Source organism: Schistocerca gregaria, chromosome 3 (assembly GCF_023897955.1).
Source record: "Schistocerca gregaria isolate iqSchGreg1 chromosome 3, iqSchGreg1.2, whole genome shotgun sequence".
Taxonomy (NCBI): Eukaryota; Metazoa; Arthropoda; class Insecta; order Orthoptera; family Acrididae; genus Schistocerca; species Schistocerca gregaria.
In genome coordinates this window covers 266,128,360-266,156,237 of record NC_064922.1, presented here as the reverse complement: position 1 = coordinate 266,156,237, position 27,878 = coordinate 266,128,360, and the positions used below count along the sequence as shown (strand labels likewise).

At 44.9% G+C, this 27,878-nt stretch overlaps 1 protein-coding gene across 1 annotated transcript in view; it reads left to right on the top strand.

Annotated features, from left to right (window-relative positions):
• LOC126355337 (uncharacterized) overlaps positions 1 to 27,878 on the top strand; it is a 475,493-nt gene that overhangs the window by 279,820 nt on the left and 167,795 nt on the right. The window contains exon 4 of the mRNA XM_050005632.1: positions 8,620 to 8,998. Coding sequence (XP_049861589.1) covers positions 8,620 to 8,998 — 379 coding nt within the window. The remainder of the gene's footprint in view (positions 1 to 8,619; positions 8,999 to 27,878) is intronic.

The window sequence follows — 27,878 nt, the reverse complement described above, 5'->3', positions numbered from 1 at the left end:
CAAATGGCTGACATTTTTATTGTGTGTATCTGTTCTTTCGGACACGTCGGAAAGAATAGATACCATCTTCATATAGTTAAGGCTAACCGGCCATTGACTTCCTTCTTCTGTGCGAATGCACACGTATTGCCCGAACTCTTACTGGACTCGGTAAGATTGTCTGCCGCGAGTAATGATTGTAATGGGCTGGGGCACTACGAATGTAGTCTATTGATATTAAGTTGGGAATGTGGCTCTCACGGGAGCGTGCAAGAGATAAGTCCTGTCAGCTGCGCTATCTTAGAGAGCTGGTTGGCCTTTGCAATAAAAAAAAAAAAAACTGAGAGGAAGGATCAACAAACGAACTTGAACGGATGTCATGTAACGTCCGCAACGACCAAACACAACGATCAAAAACGAACAATATGGAGAAAAAAATGGATAGAGAATCTGCCATGTAAGCCGATCCTGGGTTCGAGTCCCGGTCGGAGCACACATTTTCAATTGTCCCCGTTGATGTCTATCAACGCCTGCCGACAGCGTAGGGTCTAGATTTAATTATCATTTTTACTATGTATTCCTGAGATCCGATCACCAGCGGCCTTGAAATTTTCTTGATATCTTTATCCACTTCCAAGATACAGTTCAGCTCTTTCCTGCTTCTACACATAAGATCCGGTGTGAGGAGAAAACATAGCTTATAACGTGACATAGCACCGATAAATATGCCTGCGTTATCGTCTTGGAACCCCATGTTGTTATACTGAAGCATATGCAAAAAATTTTTTTGCACGTACCATCCAGTCTGAGATACAAAATTAGTTTGACGTTACTTCAGTTTCACATATGTAAACTATCTAACCAATACTCACCAAAACATTTATTTTCATATGAATTACATGGCCTTTTGCAACAGAGAAAAGGAGGGGACAAAAGGGAAAATGCTCCTATTGGAGCTCTAAAAATTCGAATGTTTATTTAAAATACTGACTGAAAAGTGTACTAGCTGCCTCATTCTACCTTTCTCACCACCTTATAAAATTTTCCCCACAAATTTTGGCATGTGAACATATTCGCGCTTTTTTAGACTCAGAGAGAAGAAGACAGGGGCAGTGGCAAGGCGGCGGAAAAGTAATAAATACTAGACAATGGTAAATAGTGATTATAATATAGAAGGAGACAGTGACAGTGGAGCATAGTTGACAGTGACAGAAACGAGTGAAGGAGACAGTGCCAGGGTGGGAAGAGGAACAAAGAGAAAAAGTAAGTGGAAGTGGGTGAGAGCCAGTGATAATGAGAGAGAGGCTATATTACAGTCACAACAAGAAAGGGAGAGATAGTGATGCTGAAAAGAGATAGCATCAATAGGAAGGAAGGAATGGCGTATTAGCAATAAGAGAGGACAAGAGAGAGAGAGAGAGAGAGAGAGAGAGAGAGAGAGAGAGAAAGGGAGAGAGACAGTGAGATGAGATTTTAGCTGTGGGACAGAACAAAGGGGAGCATGGCTGTGAGGCAGGAGACAATTAAGGAGAGACACAAAGAGATAATGACAATGAGCTGGGCTGAGTGAGTAAGTGAGAAAGGACAGCTGGGAGTGGATGGGAATGAATGACTTACAGACGTGTACTAATGGGTGTGAGTGAGTTACGGTTAGAGGAGCGTATGGTAATCTGAGGTGAGACGCTTGTAAAAAAAAAAAGTGTTCATATGTTTTTTGGGAAAATTTTTAAAGGTGCTGAGGAAGGTGGCATGAGACAGCTGGTACCCCACTTTTCAGTCAAAGTCTTTTAAATAAACAGGAGCATATTCGCACTGTTTTGCTTCTTCCGCTGGTTTAATCGCTTGATTATCTTCATGAATACTTCATTTGGGAATCACATTCTATAAGTCATTATACAATTCCATAAAACAGCGAGATATAGCTTACAAAATTTGGCACGATGCATGCCGTCTTAGCTCAGGGAAACAGCTTAATAAGCGACAGCGCCTGCGGCAACCTGCGACGTTTAATTTTCCCTTTGCAGGCCTTGCGAGTTACCTAACTGCTTAATCACATTGATTGCCTGCGGAACTTTCACAGAATTGAATTGCAATTTGGAGCCTGCTAGTTTGTGGCGGAATTCGGTTACTTTCGGCTGTAATCTCGTAACAGGGCAATGGGTGACAATCAGAATGTTTCCCCGAGCACGCACTGAAGCTACGCTCCTGCTAAGAGTTAGTAAACATTTGAAACACCGTGATGAATAATTATGGTTCCTCATTAACGTTCACGAAATGTACCATCCAACATGTCAAATTACTTCGTCATCCTGTCAATGATTACGAACATCCACTCACTGAATGTACAGTATGTTGTGTAAATATTACTCATTGGTACTCCTCAACAATAAACTCCGTAATTCAGACTATTACTTGTATGACTAGCCACATTAAACAAACATTCGAAACACTGACCTGCAAAGTTTACTGTCGATTCCGTTGCGCGGAGTCATATTTTAGCTCTTAGTGTAAGTATTGCTCATATTAAACAGCGTCACGTAATGATGGAGCCAACATACCACACCAAAAGAGCCAAATGTTTTCCTTCGCATACATAGGTTTTCTTCGCGCGAGGAAGAAGTTGCATGACGCGACGAGAAAGCAAGTTTATTATCTTTGAGCCGTTATTAAGCGGTATCGTTAATTAAGTGTTTAGGCCGCATGTTTCTGATGCTGCTGTAGGTTGGATTGGGTTGTTTGGGGAAGGAGACCAGACAGGGAGGCCATCGGTCTCATCGGATTAGGGAAGGATACGGAAGGAAGTCAGCCGTGTCCTTTCAAAGGAACCATCCCGGCATTTGCCTGGAGCGATTTAGAGAAATCAAGGAAAACCTAAAACAGGATGGCCGGACGCGGGATTGAACCGTCATCCTCCCGAATGCGAGTCCAGTGTCTAACCACTGCGCCACCTCGCTCGGTGATGCTGCTCTACAGTCAGAAAGTAATCGTAGATGAAATAATAAGTCAATAAAGGAATAGATAAAATGGATATAGACATATTAAGGTTTACGGAGAATTAATAAACAACTTTTGGGGTGGCCGATGACATTCTAATTTTATGAGAGACAGTAAAGTTCTTGGAAGAGTAGTTGAACGGAATAGATAGAATCTTGAAAAAAAAATTATAATATGAACGTCAACAAAAAAACGTCGCCAGTGGAATGTAATAGAATTAAATGAGGCTACGCGCATTGGATTATATTAGGAATAGTCATGTAAACCTAGTACATACTTACACTTTTAAACATTTCTGTTACTCAGCAACCATATGCTAGTTTCAACATAGGATTATACATTCAACCGGTTGGACATAATTGATAGGTATATTGACCTATCTTACTAGGGGTGTCTTCATCAGAATGAAATTCTGATAAATCCCTTAAAATAATACACAGAAAATTGGGTATGACAAAAAAAAAACATTAACCAAGATGGCAGTTTTCATGACGTACATAGGTTACTTGCGTAAAATTACACTGATAAAAAGCAGTAGTCAGTATTTAGAGCAGCTATGCTCAAGTCAAAGGTGAAATAATACGTTATAGCCTTCGCCACGTGTGCCCCGCTGGGAACAACATTAGACTCATCGGCTCAGTGGCTTACATTGCTGCCACTAAGACAATACGAGTTGTGCCGCCTATCAGGCGCAGAACGCTGATAGTAACATGTGCCCATTTGAAACATTATATCAGAAATAACTAAAAAAAATGATAGTTAACTTCAAAACAAAATATAAACAGAGAGAGCTTAACATCTTTTTCAAAACACGCAGTAGTCAAGCAGGTTAATTATAACACAGCCATCTGTTAGGCTTTACAGAAGTTACTATTATGTAAAGGACAGAACGATACAGCAAAATGTTTACAAACAGCTGTAGAATCTAGAAAAAAATTGCATGGAAGTAACTTTAGTAGCACATATTCTGAGATTCGAAGAAAATAATGTTTCGAAACCACAAGCAGGGAAAATATAATAAAAAATGTAGAGTAGTAAACAGGGTGTAAATTTGAAGTTGACAAACCAGAATAACTCAAAAAAAAACTTCACACGAAAAAATGTATAGAATTCAAAGTTGATTATTATGGAGGGGGACATATGCTGGTGCTAAAATTAGCCCGTCACCCCAGCCCCCTGGGGATGGGGTGGGAGGCAACTTTAAAATTTCAAATGGGAACCCCCATTTATATTGCAGAATCAGATTCTACATAAAAAACTATGTACATTTTGCCTTAAACATTTGTTTTGATTCTTGGTAGTTTGCACTGTAATTCAAGAAGATCAATGTTCTCATTTTTGCGTGGAAATGGTTAGAGATAAGTAAAAAATAGTTATGTACTTTGTAAACTTTGATTCGCTAAAACCAAAACTCTCCCTCTCTTCCCATGGGGTGCGATTTTAGAGAGAGGAATTAGAGTTTTACATGTGTTGACCCAAATATTAATTTTTTCATCAGATTCGGACAAGTTTTATTTGTTTCGTGGTCATTAGGCCACACAACTTTTAATTATAAAAAAATCATATGACTAGCTAGCTAACTAACTTACCAAACATCTCACTTATTAACGAGTGAACTCATTAACTCACACAGTAAACAAAGTAAAAGACTGAAGAAACGACTAACCCACTCGCTAACTAAAGATGAATGTGAAACTTCCTGACAGATTATAACTGTGTGCCAGACCGAGACTCGAACTCGGGACCTTTGTCTTTCGTGAGCAAGTGCTCTACCAACTTTTTTTTTTAATCTCACTTCGTTCGTTTTTTGTTCTTTGCTTTTGCTCGAGGCGGATGTCGCAAGACACCCGTTTCAGTTCGTCACTGATCCAATAACTCAGGTTTTTTTTTCTACATAGGGCAGCTAACCTTCTGACCGAACATGCTGAGTTACCGTGCCGGCAGTGAGCTACCCAAGCACGACTCACGCCCCGTCCTCACAGCTTAAATTCCGCCAGTACCTCGTCTATTACCTTCCAAACTTCGCAGAAGCTCTCCTGCATACTTTGCAGGCAGAGATCCCGAGATCCGGCACACAGTTTTAATCTGGTAGGAAGTTTCATATCAGCGCGCACTCCGCTGCAAAGTGAAAATTTCATTATGAAAGATGAACGTATTCCCCTTTAACATTTTCTTGAATTGCAGCGCCAACTACGAAGAATGAAAACAAATGTTTGAGGCAAAATGTACTTAGTTTCATTATGTAGAATCTGATTCTGCAGTAAAAACTGAGGATTCCCATTTGAAATTTTAAAGTTGCCTCCCACCCCACCCCCAGGGGGCTGGGGTGACGGGCTAATTTTAGCACCAGCAGATGTCCCCCCTCGAAAATAATCAACTTTGGATTCTACACATTTTTTCGTGTGAAGATTATTTTTTGAGTTATTCTGGTTTAGCGACTTAAAATTACACGCTGTATACCTTTCGCTATGTAGGCAAGACGATTGTGTAAGTAGAGAAAATATAAAATGTAGACTGGTAAATGTGAGCAAAGTGTTTCTGTAAAAAAGAAATTTCTTTACCCCGAATATAAATTTCAATATTAGAAAGTACAAAACCATATGACAAACAAACAGTTCTAGGATTCATTTCAAGAACTGAACCAGTATTTCACTTTCACTGTGGCTACAGTCATTTTGAGCGTAGTATTATCAACACTGAAGTGGCAGGTGACACAGGATACCTTCTGATATCATGCTGGACTTACTTTTGCCCGGCGTATTGCAGCAACTCTACGTGGCATGAACTCACCAAGCTGCCGGGAGTCTCCTGCAAAAACACTGAGCCTTGTTGTCTCTACAGTCATCCATAATTTCGAAAGTGTTGTCAGTACATAAACGGACTTCTCGATTATATGCCATAGATGTTCGATGGGAGTATTATCGGTCGATCTGGGTGGCCATATCATTCGCTCTAATTGTCCAAAATCTTCTTCAAAATAATAGTGACAGTTGTTGCCCGGTGACATGCGGCATTCTTGTTCGGGAACATAAGTCCACGAATGGCTGAAAATGGACTCAAAGTAGCCGAACATAACCATTTCCAGTCAATGATCGGTTCAGTTGGACCAGAGGACACAGTCCGTTCCATGTAAGTACAGCCCACACCATTATGGAAGACAAAAGGTTTTGACCTACTGAGGAACCTTCGATGCCGACTCAACAGGTTAAGGACTGGACATGGTTGTTGTAGCTACTTCAGGTACAAATGGGGCTGGATCAGCTCAACAATGTGTGAATGTAATCAAGAAGAGCAGACAGTTGAACATTTAGTCCAACGCTGTCCACTTCATTCATACTCTGGAATTCCCGATGACTAGTTCACTCTCACACCCAACTTAATTAACTGCTTCAAAAACACAGACTTTAAGGTTTAATCTTGTCTTATATAATATGTATATTGTATAAAATCATTTGCCTTTATCAACTGTATATTGTATAAAATCACCATACGATAAAATAAATTAATGTTTCTTATCAAGCAGTTCTTTACCAGCTGGTCTATGACAGATTATTGGTGATGTGAGCGGACGATTTGGATGGGATTCGGTTAATGAAAAGGGGACATACAATTCAAGGTTTATTTCTCCAAAAATAATTAATTAATTGTAATAAATTACACTGTGGCTTGCAAATTACAGTGACACATACAAATCAAGCTGCTTACAGTATGAGGTAATAAAAACGTTATATACCACAGGTAAACAGAGAAGCTTCAAAACTGTTTACAATTTGATACGTTAACAAATAATCATTATGCATTAAAGTACATACTTTCACTTAATACAGTTAAATTTTTAAATGTGAAACACAAATGTATAATTTATAATTAAATTTTGAGTTGAAGTTACTCCTTCCTATACCTTCTTTAAAAGAGTGATAAAAAATTTCCAATAGGTATCTCAATTAAAAATGAACACAACAACACTTACATGACTAAATATATGTACGGCAAAGCCCAACATCAACAGTGCAAAACACATTCAAGCTCTCGCCAACATGGGCCGCTTGCCGGTCAAAACATGTTACGACTACAGCAGCGGGCAAACTTACATAGGTAATAACACAGGGCACCGAGCAATCTTGCCAAAATCAGTTTACTCGAAGGAGGAAGAAGGGGGGGGGGGGCGGGGAAACACAATAAATACCATACGCAAGTGCACTTGCCAAACCCACTACTAACAATACAGTATAAAAGGTTTTCAGTTAACGACAAATCTGGGATAGGTCCGGCAATATTGCATCTGAGCGCTAGTAGCCAAAATAAGGTTGACAGGTGCCAAGGTCTGACATCATCTTAGGGCTAAATGGCACAACAAATAAGAGTAAAAAAACAAGCAAATGCCAGTGCCCAAGAATTTAAATAGGATTACGTACACACGCTAAAATCAATTGCCAGCACCTTGGACATCGTCTTGGGCTTAAATGACACTACAAATAAATAAAGGTCAAAGAACAGACAAATGACAATGCCCAGCAGTTTAAATAAAGATAAGTTAGCACAAGGCCAAAAGCAATTGCTAGCAACTTAACGAGCACACGTAAAAATATCGGACTGCTGCCACATCACAATCGAAACAAGCGCGTGCAGTCCCCAGCAAGCCAGAAAACCAATAATACACACTGCAGCAACAGAGCCAGCCTGACCACAGTAATTTCAACTCAGAATCAGGGCGCGTGAGCACACCGGGTCAATGCAAAACACACAATGCCAAATAATTCCCACCAACACATACGGCTTCCCCCCGGGCGGGAAAACAGGGGTTACGACCGGGTACACACCAGCAGAAAACTCGACACCCAGACTCCAGCTAAAACGGAATCACGCAGAAAATATAAACAACAGCTGATGTAAGGTGACGTAAGGTGAAACGAACTCCGCCACGCAGACCGGAAAGAGCAAACACACAGAAAGCATGCCCTGCAGTCCTTACATCTCCGGGGTGCGGAAACCCAAGCGATATTGTGGCACCCTTTTCAGAGGCTGAGAACCTCAAGCGATCTCGTGCGGGGATCCATCAGTTGTCCACTACACCACATCATCAACACGCCACACTGCCCAATCCCCAAATCAACGAGGCCCGCCAACAACGAGACCACACCTCCGTGCTAGGGCAGAAGGAAAAATACCAGCAGCTCGGTGCGAATCCAACTCCCGAGCCGAGATCGCACGGCCGCCCGCGAGAAACCCTCCAGAGGGCAGCAGCGGCCTCAGCGCCTGTGCAGGCCGAACCAGACAGAAACAGCAATACAAGTCGCTATCGATAGTGCCGGATACGCAACGTGCCTGAGAAATGGCACATGATGCATTACATCAAGGTGCAGCATTTGGGTGTCAGGGGCTGAGTGGAACACCAGTACTTTGGTCTAGTAGCCACAGGTGGTGTGGCGGAGTGTGGGGAAGGTGTGAATTTGTCTACCACGTGTGTTTCGACTGATCCTCGATCAAGTCCCGATTGGCTGCATCGAGGAGTCGGCAGGTGCTCTGGTGCCGAGCCTGGGGCCAGTCAGAGCAGGGTGGTGCACCAGTTTATCAGTTTTGTGTCCCTTGTCGAGGCGTCGGTGTGTGGGAAAGCGACGAGCGTGGCGGGCGGCTCGTGTGTTGCAGCTGATCTTCGACCAGTTCTCGGTGGGCCGGTTCGAGGAGTCGGCGCTGGACGGATGCCCGGACGGCAGCATGCAGCTGTCGGAGCTGGGCCGGCCGTTCACGGGCGGCTCGTGGTGTGGTGGCGCGCAGGGCCACGCCGTCTACTACAGCGAGACGTCGACGGTGACGGTGTCGCTGCGCCTGCTCGCCATGCAGCCCAGCCACCCGTTCGCCTTCCGGCTGCGCTTCAAGTTCGTGTCGCGCCAGGACGCCGTCGTGCGCTTCGGCAGCGTGGCGGCGCCGCTGGAGCGCGGCGAGGCCGTGCCCGGCACCTACTGCTCCAGGAACTTCTACGAGTGCTACCGCAAGACCTGCCGCCTCCAGTCGCCCAACTACCCGGGTGAGTGCCGCACCACCTGCTTACTTTGCTCATTAACAACTGGCATTCTGGGACACTTACCATGTGCCGATAAAAAACGTTGTTACTTCAAGGAGGGTCCGAGACTCGTGGTCTTGCGGTAGCGTTCTCGCCTCCCGCGCGCGGGGCCCCGGGTTCGATTCCCAACAGGGTTAGGGATTTTCTCTGCCTCGAGATGACTGTGTGTTGTGTGTCTTTCCTCATCATTTCATCCTCAGTCACTCGCAAGTCGTTGTGGAGCTGCGGCCGAACCGCCCTGAGAACGGTCTTCCAGCCACCAATGCCATACACTCATTATTATTACTTCATGGAGGGATAAAAAAGGACTACCGTACGTATCTACCAGGTCTTGATCCGTGCCACTCCTCTACCATACAAATAATGTCAGATCCCCTGGTGTACCCGCAGGACAGAACGGATAGTTTAATTTGTAGGAAGGGGCCAAAATAATTGGCTGTCAGTTCCACTCGAATACACTACTTTATTCATTTGACAAACATTTACAAGAGCAAAGAAAACATTAACAACAGAGCAACCCAAACATTAATCTTACAACTTAATCCCCGGCTGAATGCGCCATTGAATCTTGAACCGTGAATTTACCTTCAAAACCTTTTCTTAAGAATTTAATTTTTTTACTACCGATTCATCAAGAACATTACCACATTTCATCACACTATGTGACCGTGGAAGTAGTTGCCAATGGGTAACTGATGAAAAGAAATTAAATTTCTGTCAACAGATCGGAATTTTATTCCTAAAAGCCCCATTTTTTTAAACATATTTAAAATTATAATCAGTAACACCCTCTGGATATAAAGTTGCAATTTACTCAAAGGCAGAAAGAACCAATTTTGACAGTATGGGCTTTCGGGCTGAGAAACTTGCCGCTGCCTTTTTGACAAGGCCGTAGTCACGACCGCTCACAACAACCTCTGAAAGACTACACTGGTGCAAATATGCAACACACCAGATTACTTTATAATTAAAATTTTAAACAACTCACATAAAGTATGCACCCATTAGGAGAGATGGAAATCGTACAAAACACTAACACAAAAAAATGAATTTGCCAGCGAAGGTGCAACTTGATTAAAAAAAAAAACTCTTACGGTGGAAGGGTGGCAACTTTATATACAAAAATGACCATTTAAATAAAAACCCATGAAATGCAGTCTTACATAAAATATACGCACATGCTCTACATTGCACATATGCCGCCTCTCAAGATGATAGGCAAGATAAAAACAAATTTCAGAATTCAGCCGTTACACTTCAAGCAGTAAATTCGTTAACACCGACTACGACAAACATGACAGAGGCAGCTATTAAAGTACGGCAGACCGACACAAACAACAGACAGACAGACACTAACTGCCTAACAAATGCTGACGGGAGACAGACATGCTGGGGTCGAGAGACTGACCAAGAAAACAAGTAGAATTTAACAATTAAATGAAACAACATATCACGAATCACTTAACTTCTAATTAAATGCGATGTCTGGCGAACACCTGGCGCAGCACCCTCAAAACGCTCTCTCCAATCGTCTGCTGCCAGCCGCTTCAACGGACGCAGAAACGCGCGCCGATGTCCCGTCTCACGGCGTCACAGCTCGCACCTGCCTGCCCGATGTTGTGGGTTGACTCCTGTTGCTCTCGTGTCGACCGCGAAGCCACTACCCCTCGCTATACGGCGCGGCCCACTGGACTCACGTGGCTACCTCACATGCGCCGACGCTCAAGACGGACAAGTCACCTTGTGTCCCAGTGCGCGACCGACCAGCCGATCGATCCAACCGCCAATGACCATTGCCTGAACAAACTTGAGCAGACTTGCGGCCTAACACATACTAGCACTCCGGACGACAGCCAGACACTGACTGCCCCACACTAATCCGACTGACCTACTGACCAGACGCGCCCCCTCGACGAGCTCATAGCGCCCCTTAAATGCACGTGAACAGGCAACCTTTCCCCTTTCCCACTAGAGGGAGACACCAAAGCTGCGATTGTCACAGTGGCGCCACCGCCAGAAACGGAAGGCAACTGCTTCACACTACGCGCTGCGGCTCGTTCTTCAAAACAGCAGATTTAACACGGCTCAAATCTCACCCCTCAAGGTGCAAAAAACTTTAATTTAAAACCGGCTGAAGGCCAATCACTTAAGAGTCAAAAACAAGCATCTGAATTTTGAAAGGCTGTAGGCCCTATCCTAAAATTTCTTTAAATCAGACTGATACCCCAAACGATTTCTAGCCTTAAGGGCTAAACAACTTTAATTTAAAATCGGCTAGAACCCATACATAAACAACAAGGACAAATAAGAAAAGGCAGAACTTCAAACAGCGCTCAGTAGTTTCTAAGAGTCGGCCTGGAATTCAAACACTAACGCTCGCTTAGGTGAGACAGGCAGTCGGCCCAACAACTCTCAATCCGACCGCAATCCAACCGACAGACAGTGAACAGACCAAGCGACAGGATAACTTCCGCTCTACCCGACCACCCCACAACAGGGAGTTTAATGGAACACGCAGAAGGTATCGACAGCCAAAACGAATTACACATTCAGCTGCCAAACTACATGCCGTGCTGGACAGCCACAACACGACGAGGAAATTACACTGCCTGAATTTACGCCAACTGCCAGGGCAGGTAACCGGAACGTTAACGGCCACAAGGCAGAAGACTCTGCTGGTGTACTTCAATTAAGAATAATCAAGTTACGTTAAACTCCACAGGAGGGCAGCTACAATTTAGCCAACTTGAAAAGGCACGTTGCTGCTCGCGTTAATGTCCCCGAAGCCTACAACGAAATTCAATCGATACAATGTGAACAGGTGGGGCTGGCTGGTAGATTAAGTAAAGACTTAAGCTTTCGTGTCCGGGATCGGTGAGCCATGGACCTGGTAGCAATGGGAACAGCCCCTCACTTTCCGACCGCTCGTGTACGCCGCCAGCGCGCCACTGAGACTTCCTCGCTGCTCCACGTCAACCGACCAACTGCGCGCACACGGCACAGCCGGAAACTACACTCCTGGAAATGGAAAAAAGAACACATTGACACCGGTGTGTCAGACCCACCATACTTGATCCGGACACTGCGAGAGGGCTGTACAAGCAATGATCACGCGCACGGCACAGCGGACACACCAGGAACCGCGGTGTTGGCCGTCGAATGGCGCTAGCTGTGCAGCATTTGTGCACCGCCGCCGTCAGTGTCAGCCAGTTTGCCGTGGCATACGGAGCTCCATCGCAGTCTTTAACACTGGTAGCATACCGCAACAGCGTGGACGTGAACCGTATGTGCAGTTGACGGACTTTGATGAGCGAGGGCGTATAGTGGGCATGCGGGAGGCCGGGTGGACGTACCGCCGAATTGCTCAACACGTGGGGCGTGAGGTCTCCACAGTACATCGATGTTGTCGCCAGTGGTCGGCGGAAGGTGCACGTGCCCGTCGACCTGGGACCGGACCGCAGCGACGCACGGATGCACGCCAAGACCGTAGGATCCTACGCAGTGCCGTATGGGACCGCACCGCCACTTCCCAGCAAATTAGGGACACTGTTGCTCCTGGGGTGAATGAAGCTGGGCTACGGTCCGACACACCGTTAGACCGTCTTCCGCTCACGCCCCAACATCATGCAGCCCGCCTCCAGTGGTGTCGCGACAGGCGTGAATGGAGGGACGAATGGAGACGTGTCGTCTTCAGCGATGAGAGTCGCTTCTGCCTTGGTGCCAATGATGGTCGTATGCGTGTTTGGCGCCGTGCGTATGCGTGTTTGGCGCCGTGCAGGTGAGCGCCACAATCAGGACTGCATACGACCGAGGCACACAGGGCCAACACCCGGCATCATGGTGTGGGGAGCGATCTCCTACACTGGCCGTACACCTGTGGTGATCGTCGAGGGGACACTGAATAGTGCACGGTACATCCAAACCGTCATCGAACCCATCCTTCTACCATTCCTAGACCGGCAAGGGAACTTGCTGTTCCAACAGGACAATGCACGTCCCCATGTATCCAGTGCCACCCAACGTGCTCTAGAAGGTGTAAGTCAACTACCCTGGCCAGCAAGACCTCCGGATCTGTCCCCCATTGAGCATGTTTGGGACTGGATGAAGCGTCTTCTCACGCGGTCTGCACGTCCAGCACGAACGCTGGTCCAACTGAGGCGCCAGGTGGAAATGGCATGGCAAGCCGTTCCACAGGACTACATCCAGCATCTCTACGATCGTCTCCATGGGAGAATAGCAGCCTGCATTGCTGCGAAAGGTGGATATACACTGTACTAGTGCCGACATTGTGCATGCTCTGTTGCCTATGTCTATGTGCCTACGGTTCTGTCAGTGTGATCATGTGATGTATCTGACCCCAGGAATGTGTCAATAAAGTTTCCCCTTCCTGGGACAATGAATTCACGGTGTTCTTATTTCAGTTTCCAGGAGTGTATTAGCGCGAGGCCAAATATAGTAAATGGGTGCGAATATCAATACACGCTGCTGCTGCCACTCGCGGATTGAGATAATAACAGCATACTCGCGATACCCGGAGACTAATCACAGGATAGCAACTAAAGTTTAATGCAAAGCATAACACGAACCAGCCACGGCTCATATTGCATGGGTCTTTACTCTGCAATGTTTTATCACTCCCTCCAGAACTTAGAGCATCGTGCTCTCTGCCTCACTTTCACTACCCATTACCCTTCACCACCCATATCCTGATCCAGCTAATAAAGTTTTCACACTTCCTCAAACACCTGGAAGCATTATCCAGTCATTAATCTACGTGAAAAAAGATTCCAATTACGTGTTATTGGTCCCTTCCCCTTTACGAGGGGTTAACTCTGATGGAGCCACTTTCAATCAGGCGTCTCATTGTCTGTGAAACAATGACAACCATCTCTTCCTCAAGAGCAGGAACCAGGGATGATAGTGAAGTTGGACGCTGGGTCCTAGAGCTAGGTTGTCGCTTTAACCCGTGGAAAATGGTTCCCATTAGGTGCGCGTCGGAATTCTGGGCAAGCCGATTAGGAATCTTACTGTGCACGAAACATTGACTCAGAGAAGCTTCTTTAAAACAGTGCGCATTGTCATCCTGATAAAAACATCGTCTCCGAACTGTTCCTCTACTGTTTGCAGTACAATAGTGCTGCGAAATGTCTTTAACGTTTCCTTAAGCGCAACAAGGAAACAACACCATAAACACGAAAAATACAACCATGCCGCAGAGCTATCAACTAGTATTTAGTTATTGGCACTACACATGGTGACTGCTAAAGTTCTCCACGCATTCGTCAAACCGAAACATTTCCGTCGGATTGACGGTACAGCGTGATTCATCACTCCACACACCCGTTAAAAGTCATCTACTATACAGTGGCGTCGCTTTTAACATCACCTCAAGCGTCGCTTAGCAATGGGTATAGAAGTATGTATCTTGTGAGGAGTCACTCGGTCATTTTTCTCCTTTATTTTTGACTCCCTAGGCGCAGTTATTTTGCTAGCTGGACTGCTTGTAGCATAGATGTAAAGGTAATCAGGAGTACCCGCTTACAATGTATGTAAATACTCTCGTTGAATGTGTCGGAAACTCTTTAAGTCTGTTCGCAGAATGATGCATCATCCTAATGAAAGTAGCAATGCCAGAAGACAGTAAAGATCTACAAAAGTATCTGCAGAGGACAGACGAATGCTGCAGTGACTGGCAATTGAGCCTGAACGTGAATAAATGTATATTACTGTGCATGCAGCTCGTGTTCTTGCGGTAGCGTTCTCGCTTCCCGCGCTGGTTTTCCAGGTTCGATTCCCGGCGGGGTCAGGGATTTTCCCTGCCTGAGATGACTGGGTGTTGTTGCGTCTTCATCATCATTAATCATCCCCATTATGGTCGGAGGAAGGCAATGGCAAACCACCTCCGGTAGGATCTTGCCTAGTCCGCAGTGCGGGTCTCCCGCGTCATCCCCTACGCTCCTTGGAGTATGAGACCTCGTCATCATCACTGTGCATACATACGAAAAGAAGTCCACTACTCTACTAGAAAACTGTTGATGAAAAATTGCTGGAAACACGATGTCGTGTCCTGACATACGTGGGAGAGGGTGAAAAGGGGTTACTGGTCAGTCTGCGCTCCAGAGCGGTACAGAGCAGAAGGCGGAAGAACTGTTCACAGTGAAGGCATTTGATTGTTTTCTTCCATATGAGCCAACACTGGTACAGGCATTTACTAGAAATGCAGGTGGTGAGGCTTGGTAAGGAACTCGTTGTGGAGACTCTTGGACAAACAGGGTTTTGAAATAGTTGTTTATTCCAGAGAGGACTAATACACTGGAAGGTAGTTGTAGGGTTAGAAAAAGGATGAATAACGCTGTTACAACAGTAGCCAGTGCAGAAGTCCCAGGAGTGGATGCTAACCATAGTAGCAAACACAAGGAGCATCTTAAGGCAACAACTTAGTTGCAAAACAAAACATACTGAATGTGACACTGTTCACTGAGGCACTCCAAGTGAGAGAGCAAACTTACGCGGAGCTGGACCGAGGCTGGAGCCGACGGACGCGGATTCGGCGCCCAGATCGTCTGACTGAGAACTCCGCCAAAATGTGGAATCTAGGGGTTTTAAAGAGTCGCGTGGGGGCACTGGTTTTCCTACTTAAAGCCACCCAGCCAATCCCGCAGGTCTCTAACAGGCGCCTTCCAATCACGGCTTAGTTAGGTCCCCTCTACTGCTCCTAAGCCCGGGATGTTAATGCAGTTGCACTAAGTCCGTATTTGGTATCAACATTGTTCAGCTGAAAGCTAAACGTAACTACTTTGCCAAATAAGGCTTGCAACATTATTGTAATACATCATTTAGCTCCGCCCCTCGGGTTCCCCGGAGTGGGGACTACTAGGTATAACCCTTTTGAGCCTACTGACGTTGCTGTTCTCAGGGCTGGTATCAAGCTGGATTTATATGATACTACGCGCCTGTTGGTTACAAAGCTCTACGGTGACAACCTACTACAGCGTCTAGACGACATATGAAGTTAATTGTTAATTCCTTGAAGAGTAACTAGCGCCCTGGGACCGCGTGTGGGGGCGTCTGCATTTTCGCAAGGCTCTCCCCGTACGGTTTACTTCATGCAACAATATCTCTCCTAGTTTCGTCTGCCCCCAGCATCGACTCTGCTTCCGAGTCTTGGTGCGCCTGTCGTCCTTTCTCACAGCTTCAAGATAACACTACAGTAGCAATGAATAATTAATATATTACAATGAACCACAGTAAAATATCTAGGACAAACTATCAAGAGTGACGAAAAGTGGAATGACCACTAAAAACAAATAGTAATAAAAGCAGATATGAGACTGAGGTTCATAGAAACAATCTGAAGGAAATGAGATTCATCCACTAAGGAAAAAGCTTACAAGGCACCTGTTCGACCGATTCGTCATTATTGTTTGTCAATCTGGGACCCTGGGGCGTCGGACTGATGGGAGAGTAGGAGAAGGTCCAACGAAGAGCGGCTCGTTTCGTCAGGGGATCGTTCAGTCGGTGGGAGCGCGTTACACAGATGCTCAACAAAATCAAGTGGCAGATGGTAGAAGAGAGACGTTGTGCATCACGGAGAGGTTTGATATTCAAATTTCGGGAGAATGCTTTCCGGGAAGAGTCGAAGAACATGTTACTTCCTTCCATATACGTCTCGTGAAACCCACACAACGATAAAATTCGTGAAATTAGAGCTGACACAGATGTTTTACGAACAATCGTTCTTCCCACCCGCCATCCGAAAATGGAACAGGGAAGGGGGCATCAGTTAATGATACCGGAAGCACCCTCCACTACCTACCGTCAGGTGGCTCGCGGTGTACTGACATAGGCATAGAAGATGTACCATCGATTCACGAATACTTTAATATTTATGAACTGAAATATCCTCAGCGTTTATTCGCCATCTGCAGTAATCGCTCCAATATTAACACCCCTGAATAATTTAACGTGTTTCAGCACATAAACTCGTAATGCTTGGCTGCAGTCTCCACGGCGTATTAATTTCTCTAAACCAGTTTAAAGACGAGCATAAAGTGAAGCTTTGCGCTGTCATTTATAGCCCGCTGCCCCTGTTTACATTGTTACGCACAACGGATTATTTTTAAAACTAGCTGTTGCTTTACTGTCAAAATAATGAATTACTGTAATCACTAACCAATTGTGCATATACTACCGTCACAAATTATCTTAATCTCATAATCTCTAACACTGCGTGTCTCAGTAAAATGTACCGGGCGATCAAAAAGTCAGTATAAATTTGAAAGCTGAATAAATCTCGGAATAATGTAGATAGAGAAGTACCAACTGACACACATGCTTGGAATGACATGGGGTTTTATTAGAACCAAAAAAATACAAAAGTTCAAAAAATGTCCGACAGATGGCGCTTCATCTAATCAGAATAGCAATAATTAGCGTAACAAAGTAAGACAAAGCCAAGATGACGTTCTTTACAGGAAATGCTCAAAGTGTCCACCATCATTCCTCAACAATAGCTGTAGTCGAGGAATAATGTTGTCAACAGCACTGTAAAACATGTCCGGAGTTATGGTGAGGCACTGGCGTCGGATGTTGTTTTTCATCATCCCTAGAGATGTCGTTCGATCGCGATACACTTGCAACTTCAGGTAACCTCAAAGCCACTAATAGCACGGACTGAGGTCTGGGGACCTGGGAGGCCAAGCATGACGAAAGTGGCGGCTGAGCACACGATCATCACCAAACGACGCGCGCAAGAGATCTTTCACGCGGCTAGCAATATGGGGTCGTTCTAATAAAACCACATGTTATTCCAAGCATGTGTGTCAATTTTTACCTCTCTATCTACATTATTCCGTAATTTATTAAGTTTTGAAATTTATACTGCCTTTTTGATCACCCGGTATATATATAATTGTAATCTGATATTTACGCTCACATCATCCGGTATGTAGACCGAATTTAAGTTCCAAAAGCTGAGCAGTTATGTACCTCGAAATGCACACCGACGTAACGTAGAGTTACCGTTAGAGACAGCGCCGAGATTACGTTGATGGTATTAAACTGTTCGGCTCTCTCTCTTGGAGTGAACTTTCGTGATCACCCGGTTTACTTTTCATTAGGTAACTACTTTACTATGCAGTTGCAAAAAGTGATGCAGGTATGTTGAAATAAATTATCGCCCGTCTGCTTCCAACTATGTTGTTATTCCATAAGCAGCAAGCAATGTCACATTCTCAGCTTTCTATGCCGGCCGCGGTGACCGAGCGCTTCTCGGCTACGGTTGCAGGTTCGAAATCCTGCCTCGGGCTTGGATGTATGTGATGTCCTTAGGTTAGTTAAGTTTAAGTAGTTCTAACTTCTAGGGGACTGATGACCTCAGATGTTAAGTCCCATGTTGCTCAGTGACATTTGAACCATTTGAACCAATCAGCTTTCTATTGGAAGTGAAGACACAGTCTGTGTGCCTACGACAATACAATGTAGAAGATAATACCCACCGGAAGGGCATCGCTAGACTCTTCCCCCCCCCCCCAACACAAAAAAAAAAAAAATTGAAAATGTACAGAATACAGTGTCGAGTGACCGACAGTTAAATGTGTATTAATGTCGGAGGCATATGCGATGATAGAATGCAATGTGTTTCAAACGAAGAATTATTTGTGAGAAGACTTTGTGATTGATAGGTAGCACATTTTCTGGACGATGACTTCATCAGTTGGAAACTCCAATGCTGAGTTCCATAAATGTTTTAACAATAGTAGAATGGTCTCTCTGGATCCACAGATATAGCGAAAGACACACAATCTTATTAAAAAAATCCGGTCCCCTTTTAATGGACGTTAATAGGTGGTGTGCCCTCTGCCCATACTTGTGACGCCTTGAAATCAATGAGACGTTTGACTGTGGGGGAATGGCAGCCCATTCTTCCTCAAGAGCCCTAACCACAGATGACGATGATGATTTGATATCAGTCAACGGGGACAGTTGAAAATGTGGGCCCCGACCAGGATACGAACCCGGGATCTCCTGCTTGCATGGCAGACCCTCTATCTATCTGAGCCATCGAGGACATATAGTGCGACTGCAGTGACGTATCTATGGTGCGCTTCCCGTGAGACCAACATTCGCAACTTATTGTCAAGCACTATATTTATAATGCCTCTGCCCATCATACTCATTACTCGCGGCTTTACCGCCGATTCCCGTAAGAGTTCGGGCACTGTTTGTGCATCCGAACAGAAGAAGATGGTCAAATGGCAGGTGAGCCTTAACCGTATATATATGATTTTTGTTTGTTTGTTTGTGAGGGCTCAACGGCATTATCAGCGCCTGTACAAATTTTCAATATGTTAACTGTCTAGTCTCGCCATTTTCCCGAATGATGATGATGGAATGATGAGGACAACACAAACACCCATTCCCCGGGAGCAGAAAATCCCTGACTGACCAAGAATCGAACTCATGGCCCCGCGATTCAGAGGCAGCAACCCTAACCAAAGAAGGTAGTGGTGTTGGATACTGGGATCTATCGCGAAGTAGACGTTGTAGCTCAACGCTGAGCCGTGGGTTCAGGTCGGTGCTCTGGGGCGACCAGTCATTTTCAGGAAAGCTATTGAAAACAAACCATTACCTCACAAATGCTGCATTATGGCATGGTGAATTGTCATGTTGATACAATAATCATCTCCGAACTGATTGTCTACTAAGAAACTTCCTGGCATATTAAAACGGTGTGCCGACCGAGACTCGAACTCGGGACCTTCGCCTTTCGCTGATAAGTCCTCTACCAACTGAGCTACCCAAGCACGACTCACACCCCCTCCTCACAGCTTTACATCTGCCAGTACCTCGTCTCCTACCTTCCAAACTTTACAGAAGCTTTCCTGCGAACCTTGCAGAACTAACACTCCTGAAAGAAAGAATTTGCGGAGACATGGCTTAGCCACAGCCTGGGGGATGTTTGTAGAATGGAATTTTCACTCTACAGCGGAGTGTGCGCTGCTATGAAACTTCCTGGCAGATTAAAACTGTGTACCGGACCGAGATTCGAACTCGGCACCTAGTGTTCTCAGTACACAATGTTGTAAAATGTATTCATATGTTTCCGCACCTTACATTTTCTTAAACGCGATAAGGGGACCAAACCTTAACCTCAAGGAACAGCCCCATACCGTAACACAACCTCCTCCATACTTCACGTGATGGTTCAAATAGCTCTAAGCACAATGGGACTTAACATCTGAGGTCATCACTCCCCTGGACTTAAAACTACTTAAACCGAACTATCCTAAGCACATCACACTCATCCATGCCCCAGGCAGGATTCGAACCTGCGACAGTAGCAGCAGCGCGGTTCCGGACTGAAGCGTGAAAGTGCCTAGAACCGCTCGGCCACAGAGGCCGGCTACTCGTGTTGACAGATAATGTTCTTCACGTATTCCACAAACCGAAACCCTTCCTTTGGATTGACAGAGGTTGTAGCGTGATTCATCAATCCAAATCTTCCGTTACCGGTCATCCACTGTCCATCTCAAGCGGCGCTTAGCGCTGGCTACAGAAATGTGTACCGTATGAGGAGCTGCTCGGACATTGCCCTCGCTCATTTCAACTCCCTACGCACGTCGTCTTGCTCGACTGCTCGATGCCCTTTGAAACTCACGACTGATTCTTTTCGTTGGTTTCTTCCAATTCTTTTACAGTCACCCACCGCGTTACGGGACTGTCCCAGTCCGTCAGCACGTGAGCTGTACCTGGTTTGCTTTAGCTGTAGATGTTCCTTCGCTTTTCCACTTCGCAACCACGTCACCAACAGTCGATTTGCTCAGCTTTCGAAGATTTGAAATATCGCTGATCGATTTGTTACTCATGTGATGTCCAGTTATAAGCCCACGTTATAAGCGACCGAGCTCTGCTGACAGGTCCATTCTGTTGGTACTGCTTCTCTAACCTTAACACAATACTTCCTGCCTCCTTTTACACCGGAGGGTCCGCCTCTCATGACATCTATTGGCCATCTCCGCATTCTGTACGGCTATAAGTATGATTTTGATCAGATAGTGTGTGTATTTTATGAATAAATGTCCACTGACTGACTGAACGTGGGTTTATTTACGAAACGTACTTAGAAGCGAAATTTCCATCGTCGTGGTTTTCAGCATTATCTTGACGCTTTTAGCTATGACCTGGCGAAACAGTTGCACTTGTATTTTGCTTTAAGGGGAGACGGAAAGCAATTTTTATCCCTAATTTAGAAACTGTGACATTAGGACCAAAGGGTTGTTCTGCACATACCCGGTCATAAGCTTTGCTGTCACCATCCCCTAAATACTGCGTGTATCTGACACCTCTGCTTGGCACTGAACGATTAAAAATCCTGAGGACTCCTGCTACTTCCATCCCACCACTTGGACTAGTATAATTCATCTGACAGTTATGTTCATGCTCTTTCTCAGTTCAACTGCCACAAGTTTCACAGTACTTGCTTAGAAACTCTACACAAATTACCTTGCCGGTATCAAATGACGTAGGTGTCACGACACCATTCAGTGAAGTGTGTCCACGTTTCTGCCAGCTGCCATCAAAATATGCACAGATATCACTACCTTCACCGTTGTCACTTTCCTTGAGTGCTTCTTCAGCTGCTTCCTTCATTGAGATGTTACAAACTTCAGCAACAGCAGTAACAATAACATTATTGTAGGTCATAAATTTTGCAGGAGGATTTAAAATGTCAAATAACGCACATAAGTTTGCCTGCCTACATCCCTTTACCAATAGATCTGAGACCACAAACTGTCCTTATGTTGTTGTCATGTAAATTATTATTTTCCATTTTTGATGTCATTATTGAAGGAACTGCGCCACATTTTGTACAACCCAATGTCAGGTTTGACACAATCCCTTTACGAAGACGCTGATTCTCACCCAAAGATACGTCACCACCACATATTCTGCACACAGTATTTTTGGAAATGAAATCACAGAGCATGCCAAGGTTCACCATAATATTTCCTAACGAATGTTCATCTCCACAAGCTGACTGGGAGGAAATGCCCTGAAGACACTGCAGTTTCTTTCTTGATGTGCTGATTTTCTTTATGTCTGACATTATTGGGTCCTTTGGCCCACAAACCACATTTATCGCCGGCCGCGGTGGTCTCGCGGTTCTAGGCGCGCAGTCCGGAACCGTGAGACTGCTACGGTCGCAGGTTCGAATCCTGCCTCGGGCATGGATGTGTGTGATGTCCTTAGGTTAGTTAGGTTTAAGTAGTTCTAAGTTCTAGGGGACTGATGATCACAGCAGTTGAGTCCCATAGTGCTCAGAGCCATTTGAACCATTTGAACCACATTTATCTTTACGTATTTGTTTCCTCTGAATTTTAACTTAGGCGAGGATTTTTTTATCCGTGACATTTTTATGAAAACACACGGAGCCAAAGAAAACACAAATCAACACGTACTTCACTCACAAAAAACTTCAACGCTCGAAAACAATAACAAACACGATCGGAAAAACGAGTATCGATAGTAGATACAGGGTAGGAAATATTGAACCGATAAAACAATAGAAGCATGAAATAATGTACAAGGAGTTAAAGAATGCTGACCATTATCTCTGCATGGCGCAAAAAGGAAGGCATGGCACTTAAATGCCAGATTGCACAGAGCGTCAGGAAAACCATCATATACCACGAAAAAATTGTCGTATTTATATAAAGCAAAAACTGTTTCACGCAGGAAAGACCAGTCATTTCAAATACGCTAAAATCTAAAAATCGATTTTTTTAAGCGCACTTGCCTTCCGTCTCCCCTTAATCTACTTCAGTGGTGATTCATGGTGAAGTTACTCTATGTTGTTTGGTTTCCATTGCGCGTGTATCGTCACTAAGTTGAGGTACAAAAAATGCAAACTTCTTTGCAGGCTTCCATTTCTTGACGATGTGTATGAATGAAAACAAAACAACTTAGACCAATTTCGCCATGGACCACTAGTGAAACATATTCAAGTAATGCGAAGCTGCGACTGCTTCGCCACCACGACACAACGAAAAGCCTCAAAGTAATCTTGGAAACTCTGCTGATATCTTGGGAACCCTGATGGAGCTTTTGCTCTTAAATATGTTTCGGAAACAGAAACCCTTAGTACACTTCCGTCGCTGAGTGGCCAGTATGTTGGCTACTGTATGGAAGCCCCAGGTTTTATTATTAGTACTGCCAGAGATATTTCTCTTTGTGAGAGGATTGGAACGGTGTCCATGTAGCCTCTATGCCAATGGAGGAGATGTTTGCGTGAGAAGTAACAGCTCGAAGGTCTGGAAGTTGACTACGGCATGGAGAGCGGTGTGCTGAACCCATGACCCTCCATACTGCATCCAAATCACCTCACTGGCAGAGGATGGGTCGGCGGATTGGTACTCGATCGCCCGGCAGGGACGGTAGTGGAACTATAGCTTTTCAATAAAAGTTTTAAAACCGAGTTACATATAAACGACAGACTTTTATTTGAAAAATATATATTTCTGAATAATACACTCCTGGAAATTGAAATAAGAACACCGTGAATTCATTGTCCCAGGAAGGGGAAACTTTATTGACACATTCCTGGGGTCAGATACATCACATGATCACACTGACAGAACCACAGGCACATAGACACAGGCAACAGAGCATGCACAATGTCGGCACTAGTACAGTGTATATCCACCTTTCGCAGCAATGCAGGCTGCTATTCTCCCATGGAGACGATCGTAGAGATGCTGGATGTAGTCCTGTCGAACGGCTTGCCATGCCATTTCTACCTGGCGCCTCAGTTGGACCAGCGTTCGTGCTGGACGTGCAGACCGCGTGAGATGACGCTTCATCCAGTCCCAAACATGATCAATGGCGGACAGATCCGGAGATCTTGCTGGCCAGGGTAGTTGACTTACACCTTCTAGAGCACGTTGGGTGGCACGGGATACATGCGGACGTGCATTGTCCTGTTGGAACAGCAAGTTCCGTTGCCGGTCTAGGAATAGTAGAACGATGGGTTCGATGACGGTTTGGATGTACCGTGCACTATTCAGTGTCCCCTCGACGATCACCAGAGGTGTACGGCCAGTGTAGGAGATCGCTCCCCACACCATGATGCCGGGTGTTGGCCCTGTGTGCCTCGGTCGTATGCAGTTCTGATTGTGGCGCTCACCTGCACGGCGCCAAACACGCATACGACCTTCATTGGCACCAAGGCAGAAGCGACTCTCATCGCTGAAGACGACACGTCTCCATTCGTCCCTCCATTCACGCCTGTCGCGACACCACTGGAGGCGGGCTGCACGATGTTGGGGCGTGAGCGGCAGACGGCCTAACGGTGTGCGGGACCGTAGCCCAGCTTCATGGAGACGGTTGCGAATGGTCCTCGCCGATACCCCACGAGCAACAGTGTCCCTAATATGCTGGGAAATGGCGGTGCGGTCCCCTACGGCATTGCGTAGGATCCTACGGTCTTGGCGTGCATCCGTGCGTCGCTGCGGTCCGGTCCCAGGTCGACGGGCACGTGCACCTTCCGCCGACCACTGGCGACAACATCGATGTACTGTGGAGACCTCACGCCCCACATGTTGAGCAATTCGGCGGTACGTCCACCCGGCCTCCCGCATGCCCACTATACGCCCTCGCTCAAAGTCCGTCAACTGCACATACGGTTCACGTCCACGCTGTCGCGGCATGTTAGCAGTGTTAAAGACTGCGATGGAGCTCCGTATGCCACGGCAAACTGGCTGACACTGACGGCGGCGGTGCACAAATGCTGCGCAGCTAGCGCCATTCGACGGCCAACACCGCGGTTCCTGGTGTGTCCGCTGTGCCGTGCGTGTGATCATTGCTGACAAGTAATCATGTTGCATGGAGTACTTTATTGACATTGCTACTAACTTGATAATAGCCTCATATTAAGCTAGTTTTAGAATTACACAGGAAGAAAAACCACACACCGCTGTTTGTTAGTACTTACGTGTGTGAAGGTGTGTTTTGTGCGTTGTTGTACATTAAAAATAAATACAGAAACAGACTTAGAGCAGAAGATGACTTCTGAATTAACCTGAGCTCAATCGAGCCAGACTTTGAAGCTCTGACTGAAAATAAAAAGTAACATGCTTCCATCTGAAACATGCAGACGTTGTTTCGTCAGAATCTAATTCTGAGATCTAATTACTTCCTTTGAAATGTGATTTACGTCAGAGTTTGATTTGCTTGTGACTTTATTTAATTTTTGAACTGATTTACTGTACTCCATGTTCAGATTTTTATTCTCTTGTACTGCAGGTTTACTATATATCTGATGAAAAGTTTAACAATTATTTTAAATGTCATTCCACTCCTACTCATCGAATATTTTTGTCATAACCGCCTTAATTTCATGTCAAATTATTTGTTACAAGTAAGTACCAAATATGAACATGAACGACTCTGTAAAAAATGTTTCCATGGAACAATATTACCTTGTATTACATTTGTACGATACCTATTGGTCTATCGACTCGACACAAAAGCCGTTTCTCAGCTGTGAGCACTAGGCAAGATGGCGAAAATAACCCCTCGCCCCCATACAGTAATTCACCTAGCCATCTACCAGCGGCAGCCATCGCTCAACTTTCCGCACCTCCGCCCCCCACCTCCCTTCTGTCAGCCACCTCACGGTCCATTATAAAGTGAACAGGTTATAATAGTATTCCCAAATTTATAAAAATGGCAGGTGATACACAGTGACAAAAATGAGCACTATGGGACTTAACTAGAACTTAGAGCTACTTAAACCTAACAAACCTAAGGACATCACACACATCCATGCCCGAGGCAGGATTCGAACCAGCGACCGTTGCGCTAGCGCTGGGCAAAAAGTCTGGGATGCCCTGACCTAGGGGATACGGAGCCTGCGAGAAGTGCGGTGTAGCCCGCGTGACGTCACAAAGGCAGCACCACTCCCGGATGAGGGCTTCCCGAAATCTCGCTGTGATATTGGAAACTGGGTAGGCAACGGCCGAGTCCAATTCCCATAGGCTATGGTTGTGCGTTCCGTGATTTCACTTTCACGACGATAAAAAGTGACATTAACTCACATTTACACCATCTGTGTCGAGGTTCTTTAGCGCATCAATCTTACTTAATATTTCAGTACGTCGTTGGAGTGTACCAGTTGTTTCAAAAAGTTACAAGTGACGTTTTGGAAGTTTGTTCTTAAGCAGCAGCGTCATAGAGAACCGACTAAACAGCGTCTTGAAGTGACAGTTCACTCACTATATTCGCTTGTTTGAGAAACGTACTTGTGCTAAAGATTTGAAAGAAATCATCTTAAACACATGTTACATTTTCGGAATATGTTCTCAATGATTTGGTTTGAAATTAGGAACAACCGCCTTTGAAACAACAGTAAGTGGAATAGACTTAAATTTTCTAAATAAACACAGATTTCTGCTTAATGATATGGTTTTCGCTTACTAAGTCTACACCCTGCATGTATGTTTTTCTGTAACACGCGGTATGAAAGCTGCATTTTAATAACACATCAAGATCCAACACTGCTCACTTTACAAAAGCTACAAAATTAAGCAAGTAGTTACCTACAAGGAAACGTATGTTTAAAGAAATATTGTTGAAGAATGTTCATTGTCTTTATTCGCCTTCTTTATTATTCTACCGCACAACGTTGTTGTTGTTGAGATCTTCAGTGCTGAGACGGGTTGGATGCAGCTCTCCATGATACTCTATCCCGTGCAAGCTTCTTAATCTCTGAGTAACTACTGCAGCCTACATCCTTCTCAATCTGCTTAGTTTATTCTTCTCTTGGCCTCCCTCTACGATTTTTACCCTCCACGCTGCCCTCCAATACTAAACTGGCGATCCCCTGATGCCTCACAACAGCTCTTATCAACCGAACCTCTCTTCTTGTCAAGTCGTGCCACAAACTCCTCTTCTTCCCAATTCTATTTAATACCACCTCATTAGTTATGTGATCTACCCATCTAATCTACAGAATTCTTCTGTAGCACCACATTTCGGAAGCTTCTATTCTATTCTTGTCCAAACTGTTTATCGTCCATGTTTCACTTCTATACATGGCTTCAGAAACGTCTTCCTGACACTTAAATCTCTACTCGATGATAACAAATTTCTCTTCTTCAGAAACGCTTTCCTTGCCATTGCCAGTCTACATTTTATATCCTCTCTACTTCGACCATCATCAGTTATTTTGCTCCCCAAATAGCAAAACTCCTTTACTACATTAAGTGTCTCATTTCCTAATCTAATTCCCTCAGCATCACCCGACTTAATTCGACTACATTCCATTATCCTCGTTTTGCTTTTGTTGATGTTCATCTTATTTCCTCCTTTCAAGACGCTGTCCATTCCGTTCAATTGCTCTTCCAATTTCTTTGCTGTCTCTGACAGAATTACAATGTCATCGGCGAACATTAAGGTTTTTATTTCTTCTCCATGGATTTTAATACCCACTCCGAATTTTTCATTTGTTTCCTTTACTGCTTGCTCAATATACAGATTGAATAACTGCTTCCCTTTCGTGCCCCTCGACTCTTATAACTGCCATCTTGTTTCTGTACAAATTGTAAATACCCTTTCGTTCCCTGTATTTTACCCCTGCCAACCTTAGAATTTGAAAGAGAGTATGACAGTCAACACTGTCAAAAGCTATCTGCAAGTCTACAAATGCTACAAACGTAGGTTTGCCTTTCCTTATTCTTTCTTTAAAGATACGTCGTAAGGTCAGTATTGCCTCACGTGTTCCTATATTTCTACGGAACCCAAACTGATCTTCCCCGAGGTCGACTTCTACCAGTTTCTCCATTCG